General features: G+C 40.3%; 1 protein-coding gene across 3 annotated transcripts in view; it reads right to left on the bottom strand.

The window, feature by feature from the left end:
* Positions 1–20874, bottom strand: part of CCDC150 (coiled-coil domain containing 150) — an 83010-nt gene that overhangs the window by 7712 nt on the left and 54424 nt on the right. For all 3 annotated transcript variants that reach the window (XM_004378179.3, XM_023732929.1, XM_023732930.1), the window contains 5 exons: positions 16823–16951; positions 6090–6259; positions 4904–4997; positions 3912–4081; positions 377–503 (listed from right to left, as the gene is read on the bottom strand). In XM_004378179.3, the coding sequence (XP_004378236.1) occupies positions 377–503; positions 3912–4081; positions 4904–4997; positions 6090–6259; positions 16823–16951 (690 nt within the window). The remainder of the gene's footprint in view (positions 1–376; positions 504–3911; positions 4082–4903; positions 4998–6089; positions 6260–16822; positions 16952–20874) is intronic.

Genomic DNA, 20874 nt, shown 5'->3' with positions numbered 1-20874 from the left:
ACAATTAAACAAGGGTTCATTTAACGCACACCAGAGCACAGACCTTATCTTCTTCTGTATTCATATGTGCCTGTCAGGGGAGGTAGATGAATGTTGGGTGCTAGTTAAGTGAATTGAGGAGACAGGTGATCTTATGTTGCTCTATCAGATGGCAGTCTATTTATTCCTCTACCACGCTTGGTTACCACTCTAGGATCCTAAACAGCTTGTATATCAGAAATTTCTTTCCTGTGTGTCATTTTACAAACCGCACAGGATGGCTCACTCACATCTGACTTGCTGGTCAGAGAACCACTTCAGCCATTCTCTGAAATCCCTTAGTTGGTTCTGAGAGCATTCACCTAGAGAGAGACATTTGTGTCACCTGACTCCATACCTCATTTGTTTCCCGCTGTGCCACTTTCTTTGCAGTTTCTCTCTCAGTTTGAAACTGCTTTCTTAGAGCTTCTATGCGTTCAGCATGTAATTCAGCTTCCATTTTGGACTCCTCAGCCATCCGTTCCCTGTTTTGAAGAAGATAGATGATAAATCACCTTTAGAAGGCATCTCAGAAGACAAAGATTCAGAGGGGAATGTGTAAATTTCCAAAGGTGTGGGATTTACAAACAAGAAGCGGATCAGTCACCAGGTGAACCTCACTGATCTGGAGCTCATTAACAGAAGACAAAAAATGTGCATTTACCTGTAGCTTTAAACAAAACAAAAATTCATTCTGTGTAAAGAGATTCAACCAAAGAGTAAAAAACTCACATCAAGGAAAAATATTAGAGGAAGCAGTTCTACTATAAAAGATATTTGTTTTATCTGGTCGTGTCTTTTTGCTATCAACTATTTACTCCTGAAGTTTTAACTTAAAATTATATTGTTTCCTTATCTATAAAGTGAGAGCCTTATAGTAAATCAGCACTTTTAATTTGGGTTCTTTGATCAGGATCCATGGATAGGCTTCTGAGGATGCCTGAATTCCCTGGAATGATGTGCAAAATGTAGTGTGTCTGTGTGGAAGTGTCCGTAGATTTTGACTCTTAAAGGGATACGTGACTCTGAAAAAGATTAAAAAGTAATGGATTTAAACAATTGCTAGTTTCTTCCAACTTTAACAAACTCTGACCTAGCTGATAAAGACTTAACGTGTGACTACTTCATGAGATATCAGCATTTTTCAAAGGGTAGGAGAAGCCTGCCTGCCATTGAAATCTTCCTTCCTCTCTCTCCTCTCCTGACCATCTCTTGCTCTGTTGTGGATTATATGCCCATATTCCCTGTGTGTTTCTAAAATGCCTCTGCTAATGGATCCAACTTGTCCACTTGACAGCACTGGCTTCTGCAGATGAGACCTGCAGATGGTAACTGTAACTGTTGTCCTCCATCCCCCCCCCCAGTACAGAATATCAATAAACTTTGGCACATCGCCTCTACAAAGTTGCTGACAACTGGCCCAAAGGCATGTGGTGAAGCATGAAGGGGTGGAAGATCCCGAAGTCATTGGAGATAATTATGGTTTGTTATTTATTACATTCCCATACTCCTTCCCATTATCCACCCCATTCTAAAAAATGGACAACATACAGGGAGACATATAAAGGAACAAAACCATTATTTGTTTGTGTATGGTACTTTCATTTTCTTAATACAATAACTTTATAAATTGCCTTTAAATTTCTTGTGTTTATTACAGCAAAATGATTAAGACTGTGGGTTTTGGAGTCAGCCTACTGCTGCCTGGATCCAAATCCCAGCTCTAACACGATGTGTGATCTTGGGTATGGTACAGCATCTTTACATGCTTGTTTCCTTATCTGTAAAATGGGAATAATAATAGTACCTATCATCACTGGGTCAAATTTGGAAATAATGCTGCACAAAGGAAATAATGCATTTGAAGTGCTTAGCACAGTACCCAACACACATTGCAAGTACATAATAAATGCTAGCTGCTATCATCATCATCATAATTGTCATCATCATCATTTAGCCCTAAAAATTCTAATTTCCTCTTTTCTCAAGTCTCTTCTTCTCCCAACTCCTTGCATCCCATACATATCATTTCAGCTTCAACTCCTATTTTCTTCTAAGGAAAATATTAGACCATCCAACATTAGCTCGCTTAACAGGCCCTCTGAATAGTCATCCATAGTCATCCATTTTCTCCTATTTCCGTCTGGGCTTAAATGAAGAAATGCCCAACTTTATTTTCAATGATAACCCTTCTATATGTGCTCTTTTTTTTTTTTTCCAGTTCATCTGGTTTATTCATCCAGTTCCTCCTATCCTAAAAACGAAAGAAGCAGAGTAGCTTGTCCTCATGCTATGCCCTGAGCTGCTATCCCATCTTCCTTCCCTTTTACACTGTCCCCCTTGCCTGCCTTTCCTCATCAATCGCTGATTAACTCTTTGTAAGCATCTACATTCACAGAAATTGGCCATCTGGAGGATTATCAGTAGACACTAGTTACAAAAGCCAATGGCTTTTTCTTTGGACCTATTCCCTTTGACTCTCTGCAGTATCTGACTCGCTCATTTTTGCCTCCTGATTCTTTCCGTAACTCCCTATATGCTCCTTCTCTGGCCTCTCTGTTCCTTCGTCCTAATGTAGTGAATTCCCAAAGTTCTGACCTTGGTTTTCTCTCCAGACTTCTTCCATGGAAGTCTAACCCATGCCAAAGCTTTAACTCCCACCTTTATAGAGATGAATTCCAAACCTCTTTTCAGAACAAGTCCTACAATTCTAGTAGTCTACTAAATAATTCCACTTCAAACTCAACATGTTGAAAACATAACCTCCCAAACTTGCTTTTTCTTCCTGAGTGTGTGTATTAATAAGTATAATTTTGCATATAATTTCAAGAGGTCCATAGATCTCAGGTAAAAAAGCATCATTCATCTTTAATGAAAATACCAACTATCATAAGCAGTGGCATAAATGTAAATTCTCAACCTCCAAGCAAATGCTGTAAGGAGACCTCTGACTTTACCTCATCCTTTTCCCACAAATGAGCTTGCCAAGAAATTTTTGGCAGTAATGGGAAAGACTTCATCTGCTGGTCACCTAAAGAATTTTTAAGATTTGAAACAACTATCATCTAAACTGTAGCTACCCAAGCTGGTATTGAAAGGTTTTTAAACGACAGTAACAACCACTATATAAACACAACTTTGTTTCAACCAATATTGAATAGTCTTGAGCTAGTAACATTTCACCAGACTATAAAATTTGCACAGATTACGTATACGAAAAATACCCTCTCTTTGTTTTAGCCTACACCTTTATCCTATATCAGCGTGTTCACTAATGGAAAAGAATAAAGAGCCATGTGCACACTGTATTTCCTTTGGGTGTACATTTCCATGCAATCTTATTAATGTTATTTACTCCATATCTAAATCCTATTTACCTAGATACAGTTAAAGGCAAAACTTTAGTGGCTTGACCTGAACCTGATGGATTTGACCTAAATAATCACAGGTCAAAACTAGAAACAACTAATGGTTTAACACCTACTTAAATGGAGTCATCCCACTCCTGGAAATGAGGAATTTTCACCTAGCTGCTGTTATTCCTTATCCAAATCATGCTTTTTTTAAAGGATGTATGAGCTGTTGATAGAAAAAGCTTGGCAGAAACATGTAAGTGTCCCTTCCAACCAATATCTTTAACTTTTGGCTCAATTTCACATAAGAAGAAGCTTGGTACTGGATGAGGGAAGAGCTGGAAAGGAGAGCCAGATGAGTATACCCCAGCCAGTCAGTATCTGATGCTGCTCCGCCAAGCCTGGTTCCTTCACATGGCTCTGCTGGGAGTACTATTTCAAAGCAGAAGGAAAAAAGGGTTTAACTCCTCTATGTGAATGAGTCAAACTTACTCTCCCAGAGGCTCTTCCCTAATTTCACTGTGACTACACTGCCCTTACTTGAAGGTTTCCAAATTCTGTTGCTCAAGTTCTTTGCTTTCCAGTTTCTCTTGAATGTGCTCAAGCTTTGTCTGCAGATGATTATTTGTCTGGAGAGCTTGCTCTAGGCTCATAGCCAGTTTTCTGTTGTCTTCTCTAGCTATATCTAGAGCTTTTTGTAGAGGCTCCATCTGAAAGACAGAAAAGTGTTTCAAATTCCCCTGTAACAGAAGCAAGACTCAATAACACTGTATGCTCATTTCTTTCACTGTATCATCAAGTAATACTGAAACAACAGTTAGTGGGAACCAGAACCAAAAATTCAAGATGCCTGAAATATATATGTGAGAATTTATTACAGATATTGCTTAGGAGAATCTTTGGAGGCAATGGGAAGGTTATGCTCAACTGGTCACTAGAAAGCTGTGCAAAACAGAGTTAGTTTATCCTAATTTTAAAAAATTTTAACCAGTTCAAACTCCTGTCCCTGATCCTCTGACCTTCTGGTCCCACTTCCTAAGGAGAGAAGAACTGACAAACGTTCCTTGTATAATCTTCCAGAAAAAGCTTATTTATATGGAAAATCCATGTGTATTTTATATGTGTGTTGTATATATATATAAAATATATTCACACATGTGCATAAACCAACACACACACATTGTGTGTGTCTCCTTATTAATTGTGGGATCACTCTAGCTACTTATGACTGAGGTAAAAGTTATTTTCTAAGTTCTTTAACTTCTGCAGCCATTTATGCATTAATATAGGAAAAGAACACATGAGACAAAGAGAATTAAGCATAGTGGTCCTGGCTTGCCAATAAGTGACTCACTGTAAGACTCCAGGCCCATTTCCCATTTGTAAATATGTCGCTGTCCAAAACTTAGACTTGAATGCAAGGGAAATTTACCTCATTGTTTCACATCATTTTTCCAAAACAGCAGTGTAAACCAATATCCCAATAAAACCCCAAATCTCAATGTTACCATCTTTAGAAACCTGGCCTCTACCTCACTGCTGTGCTGGGCATCCACGACCAGCATTCTGGCCTGCCACTGGTCCACTTCTGCTTCCAGCTTCTGCACCCTCTGTTGATTTAGAGCCCTAGAAATGCGAAGCACAAGAGAGTGATTATAGAATCGTCTAGGCACGGGATGCCTGAGAGTTACAGTGCACTTTTCTTCTGAGAAGCTAATAGTGTCATATGTAGTAGCCTACAGATGCTCAGAATATCTAACAGTTGGTAAATGACCATTAGTAGCCTCAGCTTCAGGTTAGGACACTAGGGCTCTTAGGTATTAAATAGCTTGTCACATCCATGATTCAATTTGGCTTGATACATTAGATTCTCAATATATGCTGCTAACTTATGGGCTAGTACTTCTATATAAGTAAGAATATATCACCAGTAAAAAAAAAAAAAAAAGTATCACCTCCACATGGATTGGTTTGCTGTTGAGAATTTTGCTTCTAAATACAACAGCTGCCTAGAATTTTATTGTATGGCAATCAACATTTTTAAAACCATTCCCCTTGACTTTTTTTTTTTTAATTCAAAGGTAATACACATTCATAATGTAGAAATTAAAGAAAAGGACAATGAAGAAAATAAGCCTTGCTTGTTCTCCCACAGCATAGAGGCAATATGCACCACTAACACACAAATTACAATATATTTTTAAAGGCCATATTAAACTCAGACCACCTGTTGTATAACCTAAAAGGAAAACTTTTATGTAACCTTTGAAACTTATTCAAAGGAGTTAACTTATAAAACTTGGTTAGGCATAGTTCTCAGAATGATTCACCTAAAATAATTCTTAATCTTGAAATAGGATACTAATAAATGGATAATTAATTCAAAATAAAGTAGGCATTTAGCTTCAATTATCTTGACAATTACTGTTCTGTAGTCCCAAGGGCAGAATTAGGTTTAAATGGTAAGGAAAACAGCAAGGGTAAAACAGAAATAGATAAATTTCTAGGATACATAGTCCTTCACATCACTAGAAAAATTTTGAATTTTTGAAAATCATGTTCATTTCTAATCTGAGATCTCCCCTAATTTGCTAATTCTTTAAATACTTGTTACTAGTCTTTCACAAAGGAAGATACAAAGTGACTTCATTTCCTAACTGCACACTGCCGCTTAATACAATGCAATCATGTCAAGGACAGAAAAGTAATCTCAGGTACCTTTCTTTCTTGAGGCCTGCGATCTCTGAATCCCTCCGCCCAAGCTCCATTTGTACTTTTTCCAGAGCACCTTGCATCTTACTGTGAGAAGCCAGCACATTCTCCAACATGATTGTAACTTTGCAGTTGTCTTCCTTAGCCTCTGCTAATTGTCGCTGAAAGTTTCCCACCTAATTGGAAATGAAACAAGACAAAGATGTTTGATCTTTTCTGATCACTCTTCCTCTGCTTCTGAGTCCTATTGCTCCTAGGAAAGAGTATAGAACCCAGGCTGGATAGAATGGAAAGAGAAATAATTAAACTATATGCTATCTTAATTTTGTGTCTTAAGTTATTGTGACTTTGAGAAAAAGAAAACTAGGTTACAGATCCTATGGTGAACTCTGCAGAGCTTCCCAACCATTGTCATGTCAAACACGTAGATTAACTGGAGATGCTGCGATCAGCAACCTCTTGGGTGATTCCAGACTATCCTGCTCTGGTTCTGCTCATCTGTCTTGTGATGGGGGCAGGAATGGGAGCACCTTTCTGAAACCCATCAGAATTATCTGAGGAAAATAAGACTGTAGGAGAAAGTGGAAGCTGCTGAAGTACGACATAACCCGCAGCCCTCTTCAGAGAGGCAAAATTTAGCACCTGCTGTCAAGGAGATGTTTGGGATGTGTAAAATGGTAGTAGTAGTAGCATCAGAACCTGTCTAACTTCAGGGGGAACAATGAGAATCACCATCAGCACAAAGCTGATTCCCATGAGGTGGGGGCCAGACATACCTCCATTCTTCAACCTTTTTACCAATTCTGACACAAGCCGTCCCTCCCATGGCACTCTCTACTTCTCTGCTGGGTTTGATAATTCATTGCAATGGCCACACAGAACTCACAGACTATTCTTATAGTTAAGTGGTTTATTGGAGCGCTGGTGGTGCAGTGGTTAAGAGCTTGGCTGCTAAGCAGCCACTCCTTGGAAACCCTATGGGGCAGTTCTACTCTGTCCTATAGGGTCGCTATGAGTTGGAATCTACTCGATTACAATGAGTTTGGTTTTTCAACAGGGTACAACTCATGATCAGGATCAACAAGCGACAACTCAGGATCAGGACCAGGAAGCATGTAGGCAAAGTCTGGAAGAGTCCCCTGAAGTGGAGAGCACATCCCTCCCTTCTTCAGTGCAGTACAGCTCTAGCTCCTCTTCAGTGTGCAAGCAAATTTCTCTGCCAGGCAAACCCCTTCTCAGCCATGCAGACCTCCTCTCAGCACCCCCAGGACAGGCCTCCTCTAGTTCCCTTCGTTATAGAATCATAATCCAGCGGGCTAAGAAGCAGCCTTTCCCGAGGGGGCTGAGAAGAGGCCTGCTTGACTGAGAGGAGGCGTGCACAGCAGAGAGAAGGCCTACTTTGCTTCCACAGCTGGCCGAGAAGAGCTGAGTGACTTGTCTTATATTGCTTTATGAACTATGTTATGCCAGTTGAGCTAGATGTCCCCCAAGACGATGGTCAGCCCAGTAACTTGGTCCTTAAGGGAGTTTCGATGTGTCTGTGAATCTTCTATGACGTTGCCTTGGTCATGTTGTGCTCACTTCCCCAGTATTGTGTACTGTCTTACCCTTCACTAAAGTTACCATTTATTTATTGTCTAGTTAGTGTTTTTCCCTCCCCATTCCACCCTCCCTCATAACCATCAAAGATTGTTTCTTTCTATGTGTAAACCTTTTCATGAGTTTTTATAAAGTGTTTTCATACAGTATTTGTCCTTTGCCTTCCAGATTCATCCATGTTGTGAGATGTTTTGCAGATTCATCATTATTCTTTATTGTTGCATAGTATTCTGTTGTGTGTACATACCATAGTTTATCCATTCATCTGTTGATGGGAACTTAGATTGCTTCCATCTTTTTCTATTGTGAATAAGGCTGCAATGAAGCTAGGTATACATATGATTATTTATGTGATGGCTCTTATTTCTCTAGCATATGCTCCTAGGCTGGAGGCCTGGTGGTGCAGTGGTTAAGAGCTATGGCGAGCTACGGCTGTTATCCAAAAGGCTGGCAGTTTGAATCCACCAACCACTCCTTGGAAACCCTATGGGGCAGTTCTACTCTGTCCTGTAGGATCACCATGAGTCAGAATGGACTCAGTGGCAATGGGTTTGATTTGGTTTTTGGTATACTCCTAGGAGTGAGATTGCTGGGTCCTATGGTATTTCTATTTCTAGTTTTTTAGGGAGGTGTCATATTGTTTTCCAAAATGCTTGTATCATTTTGTATTTCCCACCAGCAGTGCCTAAGAATTCAACTCTCCCTGCAGCCTCTGCAACATTTGTTATTTTCTGTTTTGTTGATTTGTGCCAATAATGTCGGGGTGAGATTGTATGTCATTGTGGTTTTGATTTGCATATCTCTAATGGCTAGTGATCTCAAGCATTTCCTCATGTGTCTGTTAGCTGTCTGAATGTCTTCTTTGGTGAAGTGTCTGTTCATATCCTTTGCCCATTTTTTAACTGGATTGTCTTTTTGTTGTAGAGGTGTTGGATTTTCCTATAGATTTTAGAGATTAGACCTTTGTTGGATATGTCATAGCCAAAATTGTTTGGTGAAGTCTTTTGATGAGCATAAGTGTTTAATTTGTAGAAGATCCCAGTTATCTAGTTTATCTTACGGTATTTGTGTATTGTTAGTTATGGTTTGTATCCTGTTTGTGCCATGTATTAGGGCCGCTAACATTGACCCTAATTTTTCTTGCATGATCTTTATAATTTTTGGTTTTATATTTAGGTCTTTGATCCATTTTGAATTAGTTTTTTTGTATGGTGTGAGGTATGGGTCCTGTTTCATTTTTCTACAGATGGACATCCAGTTTTGCCAGCACAATCTGTTGAAAAGACTGTCTTTTCCCTGACTTTGGGCCTTTGTCAAAGATCAGGTGACCAAAGGTGGATGGATTTACATCTGGGTTTTCAATTCTGTTCCATTTGTCAATGTGTCTGTCATTGTACCAGTACCAGGCTGTTTTGACTACCGTAGCTATACAGTAGGTTCTTCAGTCAGGTAGTGCCAGGCCTCCTACTTTGTTCTTATTCTTCAATAATGCTTTACTTATCTGGGGCCTCTTTCCTTTCCATATAAAGTTAATGATTAATTTTTCCATCTTGTTAAAGAATACTGTTGGTGTTTGGATTGGGATTGCATTGTATTTGTAGATTGCTTTGGGTAGAATTCACATTTTCACAATTTTGAGTCTACCTATCCATGATCATGGTATGTTTTTCCATTTATGTAGGTCTCTTTTGTTTTCTTGAAGCAGTGTATTGTAGTTTTCTTCGTACAGGTCTTTTATGTCCCTGTTTAGATTTACTCCTAAGTATTTTATTTTTTAGAGGCTATTATAAATGGTATTGCTTTCTTGATTTGCTTTTCATAGTTCTATTTATTGGTGTATAGGAATCCAACTGATTTTTGTATGTGTATCTTGTATCCTGCTACTCTGCTGAATCTTTCTATTAGTTCTAGTAGTTTTCTCGTGGAGTCTTTTGGGTTCTCTATGTATAGTATCCTATCATCCGCAAATAGGGATAGTTTCACTTCTTCCATACCAATTTTGATTCCTTTTATTTCTTTTTGTTGCCTTATTGCTCTAGCTAGGGTTTCAGGCACAATGTTAAAATGGAGTGGTGATAAAGGGCATCTTTGTCTTGTTCTTGTTCTCAGGGGGAATGTTTTCAGCCTCTCTCCATTAAGAATGATGTTGGCTGTAGGTTTCATATAGATGCCCTTTATTATGTTGAGGAATTTCCTTCTATTCCTATCTTATTGGCAGTGTTATCAGGAATGGGTGTTGGACTTTATTGAATGCCTTTTCTGCTTGGAGATGATCAGATGATTCTTTTGTTTTATTTATGTGGTGGATTACGTTGATTGATTTCTAATGAACCATCCTTGCATACCCGGTATGAATCCCACTTGGTCGTGGTATATTATTTTTTTGATATGATGCTGAATTCTATTGGCTAGAATTTTGTTCAGGATTTTTGCATCTATATTCATGAGAGATATTGGTCTGTAATTTCTTTTTTTGTGGTGTCTTTGCCTGGTTTTGGTATCAGAGTTATGCTGGCTTCAAAGAATGAATTCAGAAGTATCCCTTCCTTTTTTATGTTCTAAATAGTTTGAGTAGTACTGGTATGAGCTCTTCTCTGAATGTTTGGTAGAATTCTCAGTGAAGCCATCTGGGCCAGGACTTTTTTGGGGAGCAAGTTTTTTTTTTTTTTTTTTTTATTACCTTTTAAATCTCTTCTCTTATGGGTCTATTCAGATTTTCTACTTCAGTTTGTGTTAGTGTAAGTAGATAATGTGTTTCTAAAAATTTGTCCATTTTCTCTAGGTTTTCAAATTTGTTGGAGTACAGTTTTTCATAGGACTCTGTTATGATCCTTTTTATTTCAGTTAGGTTTGTTGTAATGTCCCCTATTTCATTTCTTATTTGGGTTATTTGCATCCTCTCCTGTTTTTCTTTTGTCAGTTTGGCCAATGGTTTGTCGATTTTGTTGACTCTTTCAAAGAACCAATTTTTGGCTTTGTTGATTCTTTCTATTGTTTTTCTATTCTCTATTTCATTTGTTTCTGCTCTGATCTTTATTATTTCCTTTCTTCTGGTGGCTGTGAGCTTCTTTTGCTATTCTCTTTCATTTGTTCGAGTTGTGTAGCTGATGTTTTGATTTTGTCCCTTTCTTCTTTTTTGATGTGTGCATTTATTGCTATGAATTGACTTCTAAGCACTGCTTTTGCTGTGTCCCAAAGGTTTTGGTATGATGTATTTTCATTCTTGTTTGATTCTAGGAATTTTTTGATTCCATCTTTGATTTCTTCTATTACCCAGTGGTTTTTAAGCAAGGTGTTATTCAGTTTCCATGTTTTTTATTTTTTTCCTTGCTCTTCCTGTTATTAATTTCTACTTTTATGGTGTTGTGATCATAGAAGATGCTTTGTATTATCTCAGTGTTTTAGATTTTGTCGAGGGTTGCTTTGTGGCCTAAGATGTTGTCTATTCTGGAGAATGTTTCATGTGCATTGGAAAGGAATCTATACTTTGCTGTTGGGTGGAGTGTTCTGTATATGTCTATGAGGTCAAGTTGATTGATTGTGGCTTTATATCTTCTGTATCTTAGTTGAGTTTCTTTCTAGATGTTCTATCCTTTACCGAGAGTAGTGTGTTGAATCTCCTACTATTATTGTGGAACTGTCAATTTCACTTTTCAGTGCTGTTAGAGTTTGTTTTGTGTATTTTAGAGCCCTGTTGTTGGGTGTGTAGATATTTATTATTGTATGTCATCATGGTGGATTGTCCCTTTAATCATTATAAAATGTTCTTCCTTGTCTTTTATCGTGGATTTCACCTTAAAGTCTATTTTATCTGAGATTAGTATTGCCACTCCTGCTCTTTTTTGGTTGCTGTTTGTTGATGTATTTTTTTCCATCCTCTGATTTTTAATATATTTATATCTTTGTTTCTAAGGTATGTCTCTTGTAGACAGCATATTGATGGGTCATTTTTTTTTTTTTTATCCATTCCGTCACTCTCTGTCTCTTCACAGGTGCATTTAAGCCATTTACGTTCAGTGTGGTTACTGATAGGTGTGAGTTTATTGCTGTCGTTTTGTAGTATTTTGTGTGTGTGTGTGTGTGTGTGGTGCTGACATTTTCTTTGTTCCTCTTACTCTCCTGTGTTGCGTTCTTTTGTTTGTGGAATTTCTTTTTGTTTCTTTCGTTTTTGTGTTTATCGAGACTTTATGTTTTTCTTCTTTATTTTGATGAGTAGGTTTGCTAACTTTCTCTGTAGTTACCCTGAAATTTACCCCTATCTTCCTAAGTTTGAACCAGTCTTTTATTACTGATTATCACCTTAACATCATCTCCATTTGAAAGTTCTATACCTACACCGTTTATCGTTCCCTTTTATTGTTCTTATGTTTTGTCATTTACAGACTGATGTCTATGGTTCCCTGTTGTAAATCTTTTAGTTTTGTTTTATCCTTGAGAATTCATTACCTAGGATGGTATCTGGCTGATGCTGTTCTGTGTCCTAGATTCAGGTTGTTGTCTGATGTTCTTGGTTCTCTAACTGAAGGACTCCCTTTAGTATTTCTTGTAAGTTTGATTTGGTTTTTACATATTCCCTTAATTTCTGTTTATCTGGAAATGTTCTAATTTTGCCATCATATTTGAGCGAGAGTTTTGCAGGATATATTATTCTTGTTTTTTTTTCAACAATGGACTTTATTTTTTTTTTTAATTTCGTTACAGTTTTCTTTTTATTGTGCTTTAAGTGAAAGTTTACAATTCAAGTTAGTCTCTCATGCAAAGATTTATATATACATTGTTTTGTTACCCTAGTTGCTCTCCCTATACTGTGACAGCACACTCTTCCTTTCTACCCCGGATTTCTCGTGTCCGTTCAACCAGCTCCTGACCCTCTCTGCCTTCTTCTTGCCTCTGGACAAGAGCTGCCCATTTAGTCTCATGTATCTACTTGAGCTAAGAAGCACACTCTTCATGAGTATCATTTTATGTTCCATAGTCCAGTCTAATCTTTGTCTGAAGAGTTGGCCTCGGGGATGGTTTTAGTTCGGGGCTAAAAAAGAGCCCGGGGACCATGTCTTCCAGGGTCCCTCCAGTCTCAATCAAACCATTAAGTCTGGTATTCTTACTAGAATTTGATTTTTGCACCCCACTTTCTCCTCCTCTGTCAGGGACTCTCTGTTGTGTTCCCTGTCAGGGCGGTCATTGGTGGTAGCCAGGCACCATCTAGTTCTTCTGGTCTCAGGCTGATAAACTCTCTGGTTTATGTGGCCCTTTCTGTCTCTTGGGTTAATACTTTCCTTGTGACCATGGTGTTCTTCATTCTCCTTTACTCCAGTTAGGTTGGGACCAATTGATGCATCTTAGATGGCCACTTACTAGCTTTTAAGACCCCAGACACCACTCACCAAAGTAGGATGCAGAACATTTTCTTAGTAAGCTTTGTTATGCCAGTTGACCTAGATGTCCCCTGAAAGCATGGTCCCCAGACCCCCACCCCTGCTACTCTGTCCCTCAAAGTGTTTGATTGTATTCAGGAAACTTATTAACTTTGGTTTAGTCCAGTTGTGCTGACTTCCCCTGTAGTGTGTGCTGTCCTTCCCTTCACCTGAGATAATTCTTGTCTACTTTCTAGTTAGTAAATACCCCTCTCCTAGGATATATTATTCTTGGTTGACAATTTTTTTCCTTTTAAGGTTTCATATACATCATCCCATTGTCTTCTTGTCTGCATAGTTTCTGCCCAGTAATTTTTTGTTTTATTGTTTCTCTTTTGTATATGACTTTTCGTTTTTCTCAAGCTGCTCTCAGGATCCTTTGTCTTTGGTTTTGGCAAGTGTGATTATGATATGTCTTCGTGTCTTTTAGGGTCTATCATATGTGGGGTTCATTGAGTTTCTTGAATGGTCAGCTTTTCATCTTCCATGATATTAGGGAAGTTTTCCGTCAGCAAATCTGCAGTAAACCTCTTTGTGTTTTCTATTTTCTCCCCCGTTCTGGAACTCTGATCACATGAAAATTTTTGGTCTTAATTGTGTCACAGATAATTCTTAGGTTTTATTCATTCTTTTCTCTGATTTTTCCTCAAAGTGGTACCCATGGATTTGTCTTCAATTTCACTGATCCTGTCTTCCATTGTTTCAAATTTGTTCCTAAAACTTTCTATTGCATTGTCTATTTCTGAAATCTTGTTTATCTTTTGGATTCTTAATTGCTGTTTTTGTATGATTTCTAATTGTTTACTTATTTTGAATTTTTTTCCTGTATTATTTTCCTGAATTCTTCCATTGCTTTCTCTGTTTTCTCTAATTTTGTCTGTATTTTCCAAGATTTTGTCTATTTTCTCCTTAGTTCTGTCTGTTTTCCTTCATCTGTTTTCTAATCTCTTGGAGATAGGAAATATTAGATTTGTGAATTTTCTACCAGGTAGTTCTAGTGCCTTTTTCTCCTACTGGAAAGTCATCTGGTGTTTCATTTTGGTGGCTTACTGGATCCATCCTGTCCTGTTTTCTTATATGTTTTGATATTGTCTGTTGTCTCTGAGACATTCAGGAATTATTTTTTTTGTTTACTGATTGTAGGTTTGCTTTTTTCATCTCGCTTTTTTGTTTTATTTGGTTATGTCTGGGTGGGTAGGCGGTGAGTGTTTTGTTGCTTGCTTGTCTGGGTATGATAGTTCTCACCACCTTGTCCAGGTGAACAGGGCTGGTCACTCAGCTATGGTGCAGCAGAGCAAGTCCAGCAGGGCAGTGGTGGGGCAGGGATGGGTCGTTTGTGGCAGGGACCAGGGCTGGCGGGGTGGGCCTGGGGTGGTGTGGCAGGGTAGAGTCAGAGGTCTGGAGGTCCATGCCAGTCCTGCATGGGGGTGTGGCACTTGGCAGAATGGGGCCGGGGGTGACACGGGGTGGGGGTCTGGGGGTCTGGAGGTCCACGCTTGTCCCACTGAGGTGCACAGTGCTTGGTGGGGTGGGTCCTGGGGCAGCATGAGGTGGGGTCCAGGGGTCTGTGCTACTACTGCTCAGGGTACAGCACTCTGCAGGGTGGGGGGGGAGCAGTGTGGGACCACGTCCAGAGGTCTACGCAGGTCCCATTTGGGAGCATGTCGCTCTGTGGGGTGGGGCCTAGGGACTGTGTGGGCAAGGTCTGGGTGTCCAAGGGTCTGTGCCAGTCCTGCTTGGCTGGGTGGGGCTGAGGGGCAGCAGAGAGTGGGGTCTGGTGGTCCATGCTCGTCTAGCTTGGGGGCATGGTGTTTGGCGGGGCAGGCCAGGGGCGCACTGGGGCAGGGGCTGGGTTTGCACCAGTCCTGCTTGGAGGTGTAGCACTCAGCAGGGCGTGGCCCAGGGACGGCACAGGATAGGGTCTGGGGGTCCATTCCGGTGCCACTTAGGGGCATGGTGCTTGGTAGGTGATGTAGAGAGGCAGGAGGGAAGGGAGAGGATGTGATATACAGAGCTAGGTGGGAGGAAGAAAGAAAAGAGAGAAGAGAAAGAAACAAAAGCAAAAAAAAAAAAAAAAAATATATATGGCAGTGCAGCCGGAGCCGGCGGATGCAGGCAGGGCAGACCCGGGGAGGCCGTGTGCTGGTGGCTCTCTAGCTGAGTCATGCAGCACAGCCTGTTGAGAAAGGTGGAGGCAGAGCATGGGGCTAGGTGGACAAGAGAAAGGAAAGGAATGAAGGGAAAGAGAGAGAAGAAACAACAACAGCAAAAATATGGTGCTGAGGGAACTGGTTGTTGTGAGTAGGGTGGAATCGGGGTGACAGTGAGCTGGTGTTTCTCTTGCTGGGGCGGTGCAGCACAGCCTGTCAGGAAGGGGTGGATGCAGCACAGGGGGCTAGGTGGGAGGGAGAAGGAAGAGGAAGAAAGGAAAAGTGGGGGGAAAAGGGTGCGCTAGGGGAGCCAGCTGGTGGGGGCAGGGTGGACCCAGGGCAGCAGTGAGCTGGTGTCTCTCCAGCCGATTGACCGTGGGCCACTGGAAAGTGGCAGAGGCAGGATACAGGACAGAAGAGTGAGGGGTGGGAAGGCGTGTATCTCTGGTTACCAGGTGCTCTGCCTCCTGTTGGGAGCTCTGTGAAGTTGCCTTCCCATACTCCGTCTGTGGTCATTACTGGCTGAGCTCCAAGACTGCAAAGCCATGCTGTGTTAGTTGGCCAGGGACCTGCACTCTGTAGTTCTCCTCGTTTTCTGTTTCCTGTTAGTTTCTTCTTCCATTCGGTGCTTGATCTAGTTCTTTATCCCGTCATTTGGTGCTTAGGGTTCCAAGATGGATGCTTGTATCTGTCTTACTTAGTTTTTCGGGTCTTCAGAGGGATAGCATGGTGCTTCTGTCTATAGCACCATGTTGGCTCTGCCTCCCGGGTCTGTAAGTTCTGTGTGACTATTGTAACAAATTATCAAACCCAGCAGAGAAGAAGAGAGTGCCATGGGGAGGACGGCTGGTGTCAGAACTGATGAAAAGTTTGGAGGGTGGAGTTATGTCTGACCTCTACCTCACAGGCATCAGCCTTGGACTGATCTTGATTTGTATTTTCCTCCCTGAAGTTAGACAGGTTCTGATGATACTACTACCATTTTACTGGATGTGACCTCTGTTCTCACTAAGCACACACACTGTTAAGTAGAAAGCACTTAGTAATTTAATTTAAAATGAAATCATAGTAACGCTGTATGATACTAATAAAACATAAGCAGGCAGGTTATTGGAGTCCCTGGGTGGTGTAAATGGTTAATGCACTCAGCTACTAAAGCTGCTAACGGAAAGGTTGGAGGTTTGAGCCCACCCAGAGGTGCCGCAGAAGAAAGGCCTGGCGATCTACTTCTGAAAAATCAGCCATTGAAAACCCTACGGAGCACAGTTCTACTCTGACACACATGGGGTTGCCATGAGTTAGAACTGACTTGATGGCAACTTTTTTTTAGGCAAGCTATTATTACCAAGGTCAGATGAAAAGGACTTTTTCTTTTATTTTAAGACAGGAAATTAAAAAAATGTTGGGAATTAAATAATGTATTTTTAAAGGAAATATTTTAAAAGTATTCTAATCTTTCTTTATGAAAAAAAAATTCCTGTTCTGATTAATTCTCCTTCTGTCTTACTAATGGTAATGTGAAATTAAATGTGAAAGACTTCTTAAGTAACACACTCAGATAGGACTGGTGCCTTGCCTTCCTGTTCTCCCTTTCCTCCAAAGCTTCGAGGTCCCCTTTCAACTTCTGACTCTCTTTCAGTGCTGCATCGCGGCAACTCACTGCTAGAGAGAGCTCCTCTTCATTCTTTTCAAGAATGGATTTCACCTTAAAAAAAAGAAATGGTACATAACTTTTCCAAAACACAATGAATCAGTGATTAGAATATGACACAGCAATTTAGAAACCTGACTTGAAATGCTCCATTAAATATTTATCCACTACTATATATATATATATAAAATCAGCTTTATTAGCTGCTTATCCCTTTAAAGAAAGCTACAAAACAAAACAAAATTTGTATAAATAAACACGGGCAAACCTAATATATTAATCAGTCTCCATGAAAGACTAGTATAAGGATAGGCAGAATAAGACTATCTATGAAGCTGAGATGTAAAATAGGGAAACGATTATTATGGAACTAGCTTCTTTTGAAAATATAACTTAAATGCCTGAGTTAATATAATAAAAGCTAAGCTGAATAAATATTAAATAGCACCAAAAGAGTACTCTTACACCAGAATGAATCCTAATTAGAAACACGAGAACTTTATATCCCTGAAACACTTTTAGTATATCCGTTCAGTCATCTCAGATGATCAACATACTATTTTAAATATTACTTTTAAATTTTTTATTTTTAAATAATTATAGATACATATGGGGTTGCAAAAATAGTACAAACAGTCTCAGGTGCCCTTCACCCTACTTCTAATGGTGACATATTACTGTAGTATAATATCAAAATGAGGAAATTGACATTGGTGCATTACTGTAAACTAGAGTAACTACAGAATTTATTTAGTCTTTTTCTTTTTTTAATTAATTGTTTTCATTGTGGTAAAGATATATATAACAAAACATTTGCCAATTAAACAATTTTTGTATGTCTAATTCAGTGCCCCCCACGTGTCTGTCAGTTTGTCATATTGTGGGGGCTTGCGTGTTGCTGTGATACTGGAAGCTATGCTACCAGTACTCAGATACCAGCGAGGTCACCCGGGGCGGACCGGTTTCAGCTGAGCTTCCAGACTAAGACAGACTAGGAAGAAGGACCCGGCAGTCTACTTCTGAAAAGAATTAGCCAGTGAAAACCTGATGAATAGCAGTGGAACATTGTCTGATATAGTGCCAGAAGATGAGCCCACCAGGTTGGAAGGCACTCAAAATACAACTGGAGAAGAGCTGCCTCCTCAAAGTAGAGCCGACCTTAATGACATGGATGGAGTCAAGATTTTGGGACGTTCATTTGCTGATGTGGCAACGACTCAAAATGAGAAGAAACAGCTGCAAACATCCATTAATAATCGCAACGTGGAATGTACCAAGTATGAATCTAGGAAAACTGGAAATCATCAAAAATGAAATGGAACACATAAACATCGATATCCTAGGCATTAGTGAGCTGAAACGGACTGGTATTGGCCATTTTGAATTGGACAACCATATGGTCTACTATGCCGGGAATGAGAACTTGAAGAGGAATGGCGTTGCATTCATCCTCAAAAAGAACATTTCAAGATCTATGCTGAAGTACAACGCCGTCAGTGATAGGATAATATCCATACGCCTACAAGTAAGACTAGCTAATACGACTATTATTCAAATTTATGCACCAACCGCTAAGGCCAAAGATGAAGAAATTGAAGATTTTTACCAACTTATTCAGTCTGAAATTGATCGAACATGCAATCAGGATGCGTTGATAATTACTGGTTATTGGAATGCAAAAGTTGGAAACAAAGAAGAAGGATCAATAGTTGGAAAATACGGCCTTGGTGACAGAAATGATGCCGGAGATCACATGATAGAATTTTCCAAGACCAATGACTTCTTCATTGCAAATATCTTTTTTCACCAACATAAACGGTGATTATACATATGACCCTCGCCAGATGGAACACACAGGAATCAAATCAACTACATCTGGGGAAAGAGATGATGGAAAAGCTCAATCAATATCATCAGTCAGAACAAGGCCAGGGGCTGACTGCAGAACAGACCATCCATTGCTCATATGCAAGTTCAAGTTGAAACTGAAGAAAATTAGAACAAGTCCACAAGAGCCAAAGTACGACCTTGAGTATATCCCACCTGAATTTAGAGACCACCTCCTCAAGAAAAGATTTGACGCGTTGAACACTAATGACCGAAGACCAGATGAGTTGTGGAATGACATCAAGGACATCATACATGAAGAAAGCAAGAGTTCATTAAAAAGACAGGAAAGAGAGGCGGCGTGGTCAACATGGCGGAGTAGTTAGATGCTTCCTATATCCCTCTTACAACAAAGACCTGGAAAAACAAGTGATTTGATTCTATGTGAATATCTGGGAGCCCTGAACAAGGCAAGGTTAAGAAATCAATCTGAGTGATACGGGAGAGGGAGATCATTTGGAAGAGGTGAGGAGGGCTAGAGCCTTGGCAGCAAAACTGCAGTGCCACAGCCACACTGGTCCACGGTGAAGCAGGCAAACGGCGGTGCTCTGTGCACACTCGGGAAGCAGTTTCCACATCGAGAGAGACCGAGCAGCAGAGATTCTGCTTGGACACTCAGAACCAGTGAAAAGCAGCTCCCAAGAGGCTAGGATAAGTACATGCGTGCACCCTTTCACGGGGATTTAAAAAAAAAAAAACCCATTTGGGATAAACCTCTCTCCCTTTTACCTCCTCCCTCCATGCTCTGCACCGGGAGTCCGCTGGGCTGGAAGTAGATCCCAAAAGGCGCCCTGACCCATTCTCCTGGCCTTGGAGAGGGAATAAATAAGCTGCTGGCTCCCCTAGGCCAGGAACACAGGGTTGGTACAACTCCTTTGCTGGGCACAGGTATCGGGGTCTGCAGACTCTGAGTGCCTTACAACCCTGTATAGACTTGTGGGGACCCATCTCAACCGTGTTAGTCCTCACTGCCACAGTACAACAGGGAAAACATCTAAAGTTTAACTTCAACTGCTTCAGCTGTGAACTGGCAGATTTGTGACCCTCGAAACAGCCCTGCCCCTTAAGTAGGCACTTTTATCGATCTGCAGCAGGGGCTTGAGGACTGGTGGTAGCACTTAAAGTGCCTAGTCACTTGCTACAGGAGTTCAAGAAAAAGTGGTGCCCTCGAGTCTTTACAGCCAACAGAGTGGGGTGTTCATAGTCCGGCTGCAAAACTCACCTACCTATTCACCCTAGAGAAGAGGGACACGCTTTCCTTTCAGACTCTCAGGGGCAGCCGTCAGCCCCCTGCCTGGCTGAGCGCGTGATCCCCTACCACAGCCAGAGTCCAGTGCCTGCACCAATCACCCATGCCTCTCTAGGACTGGGGGTGAGAGCCTGCATCCCACACTTCGTGACCAGCTGCCTGAACACCTGACCTGAACCCATATAGGAAAATTTAACGGACTCCTGTGTACACGTACTTAGTTACAGAACTAACTACCTGGTGACAGGACATTAGAGATCCAAACGTGTCGAAAATCAAACTAGTGCACATGAGCAGCCTATTTGGGTATATCAAAACAAAACAAAATAAGAAGCTAGGTCTCACTAAGTAAATACAAACTAAAATTATAATAAATTATTGATGGCTCAGAGACTATAGTCACTATCCAATCACATAAAGAGGCAGTCCATGATGGCTTCAGCAAGCTCCCCAAATAAAGAATCAATAAATTCTCTGGAGAAAAAGAACTTTTTGGAATTACCAGAGGCAGAATACAAAAGATTAACACACAGAACTCTTCTAGAAATAAGAAAGGAAATTCGACAGCATGCAGAAACATCCAGGGAACATACAGACACAGTAGTAGCAGAACTTAAAAAAGTTATTCAGGAACATAATGCCAAATTTAATAGGCTGCAAGGATCCATAGAGAGACAGCAATCAGAAATCCAGAAGATTAACAATAAAATTTCAGAATTAGACAACTCAATAGAAAGTCATAGGACCAGAACTGAGGCAGTAGAAGTTAGAATTAGTGACATTGGAGATAAAACTCTTGACACCAACTTATTTGAGGAAAAATCAGATAAAAAAATTAAAA

This window comes from Trichechus manatus, unplaced genomic scaffold (assembly GCF_000243295.1).
Source record: "Trichechus manatus latirostris isolate Lorelei unplaced genomic scaffold, TriManLat1.0 scaffold00056, whole genome shotgun sequence".
In the NCBI taxonomy this organism is placed as follows: domain Eukaryota; kingdom Metazoa; phylum Chordata; class Mammalia; order Sirenia; family Trichechidae; genus Trichechus; species Trichechus manatus.
Note: the sequence above shows the minus strand (reverse complement) of the source record. Positions and strands in the feature narration are given on the sequence as shown.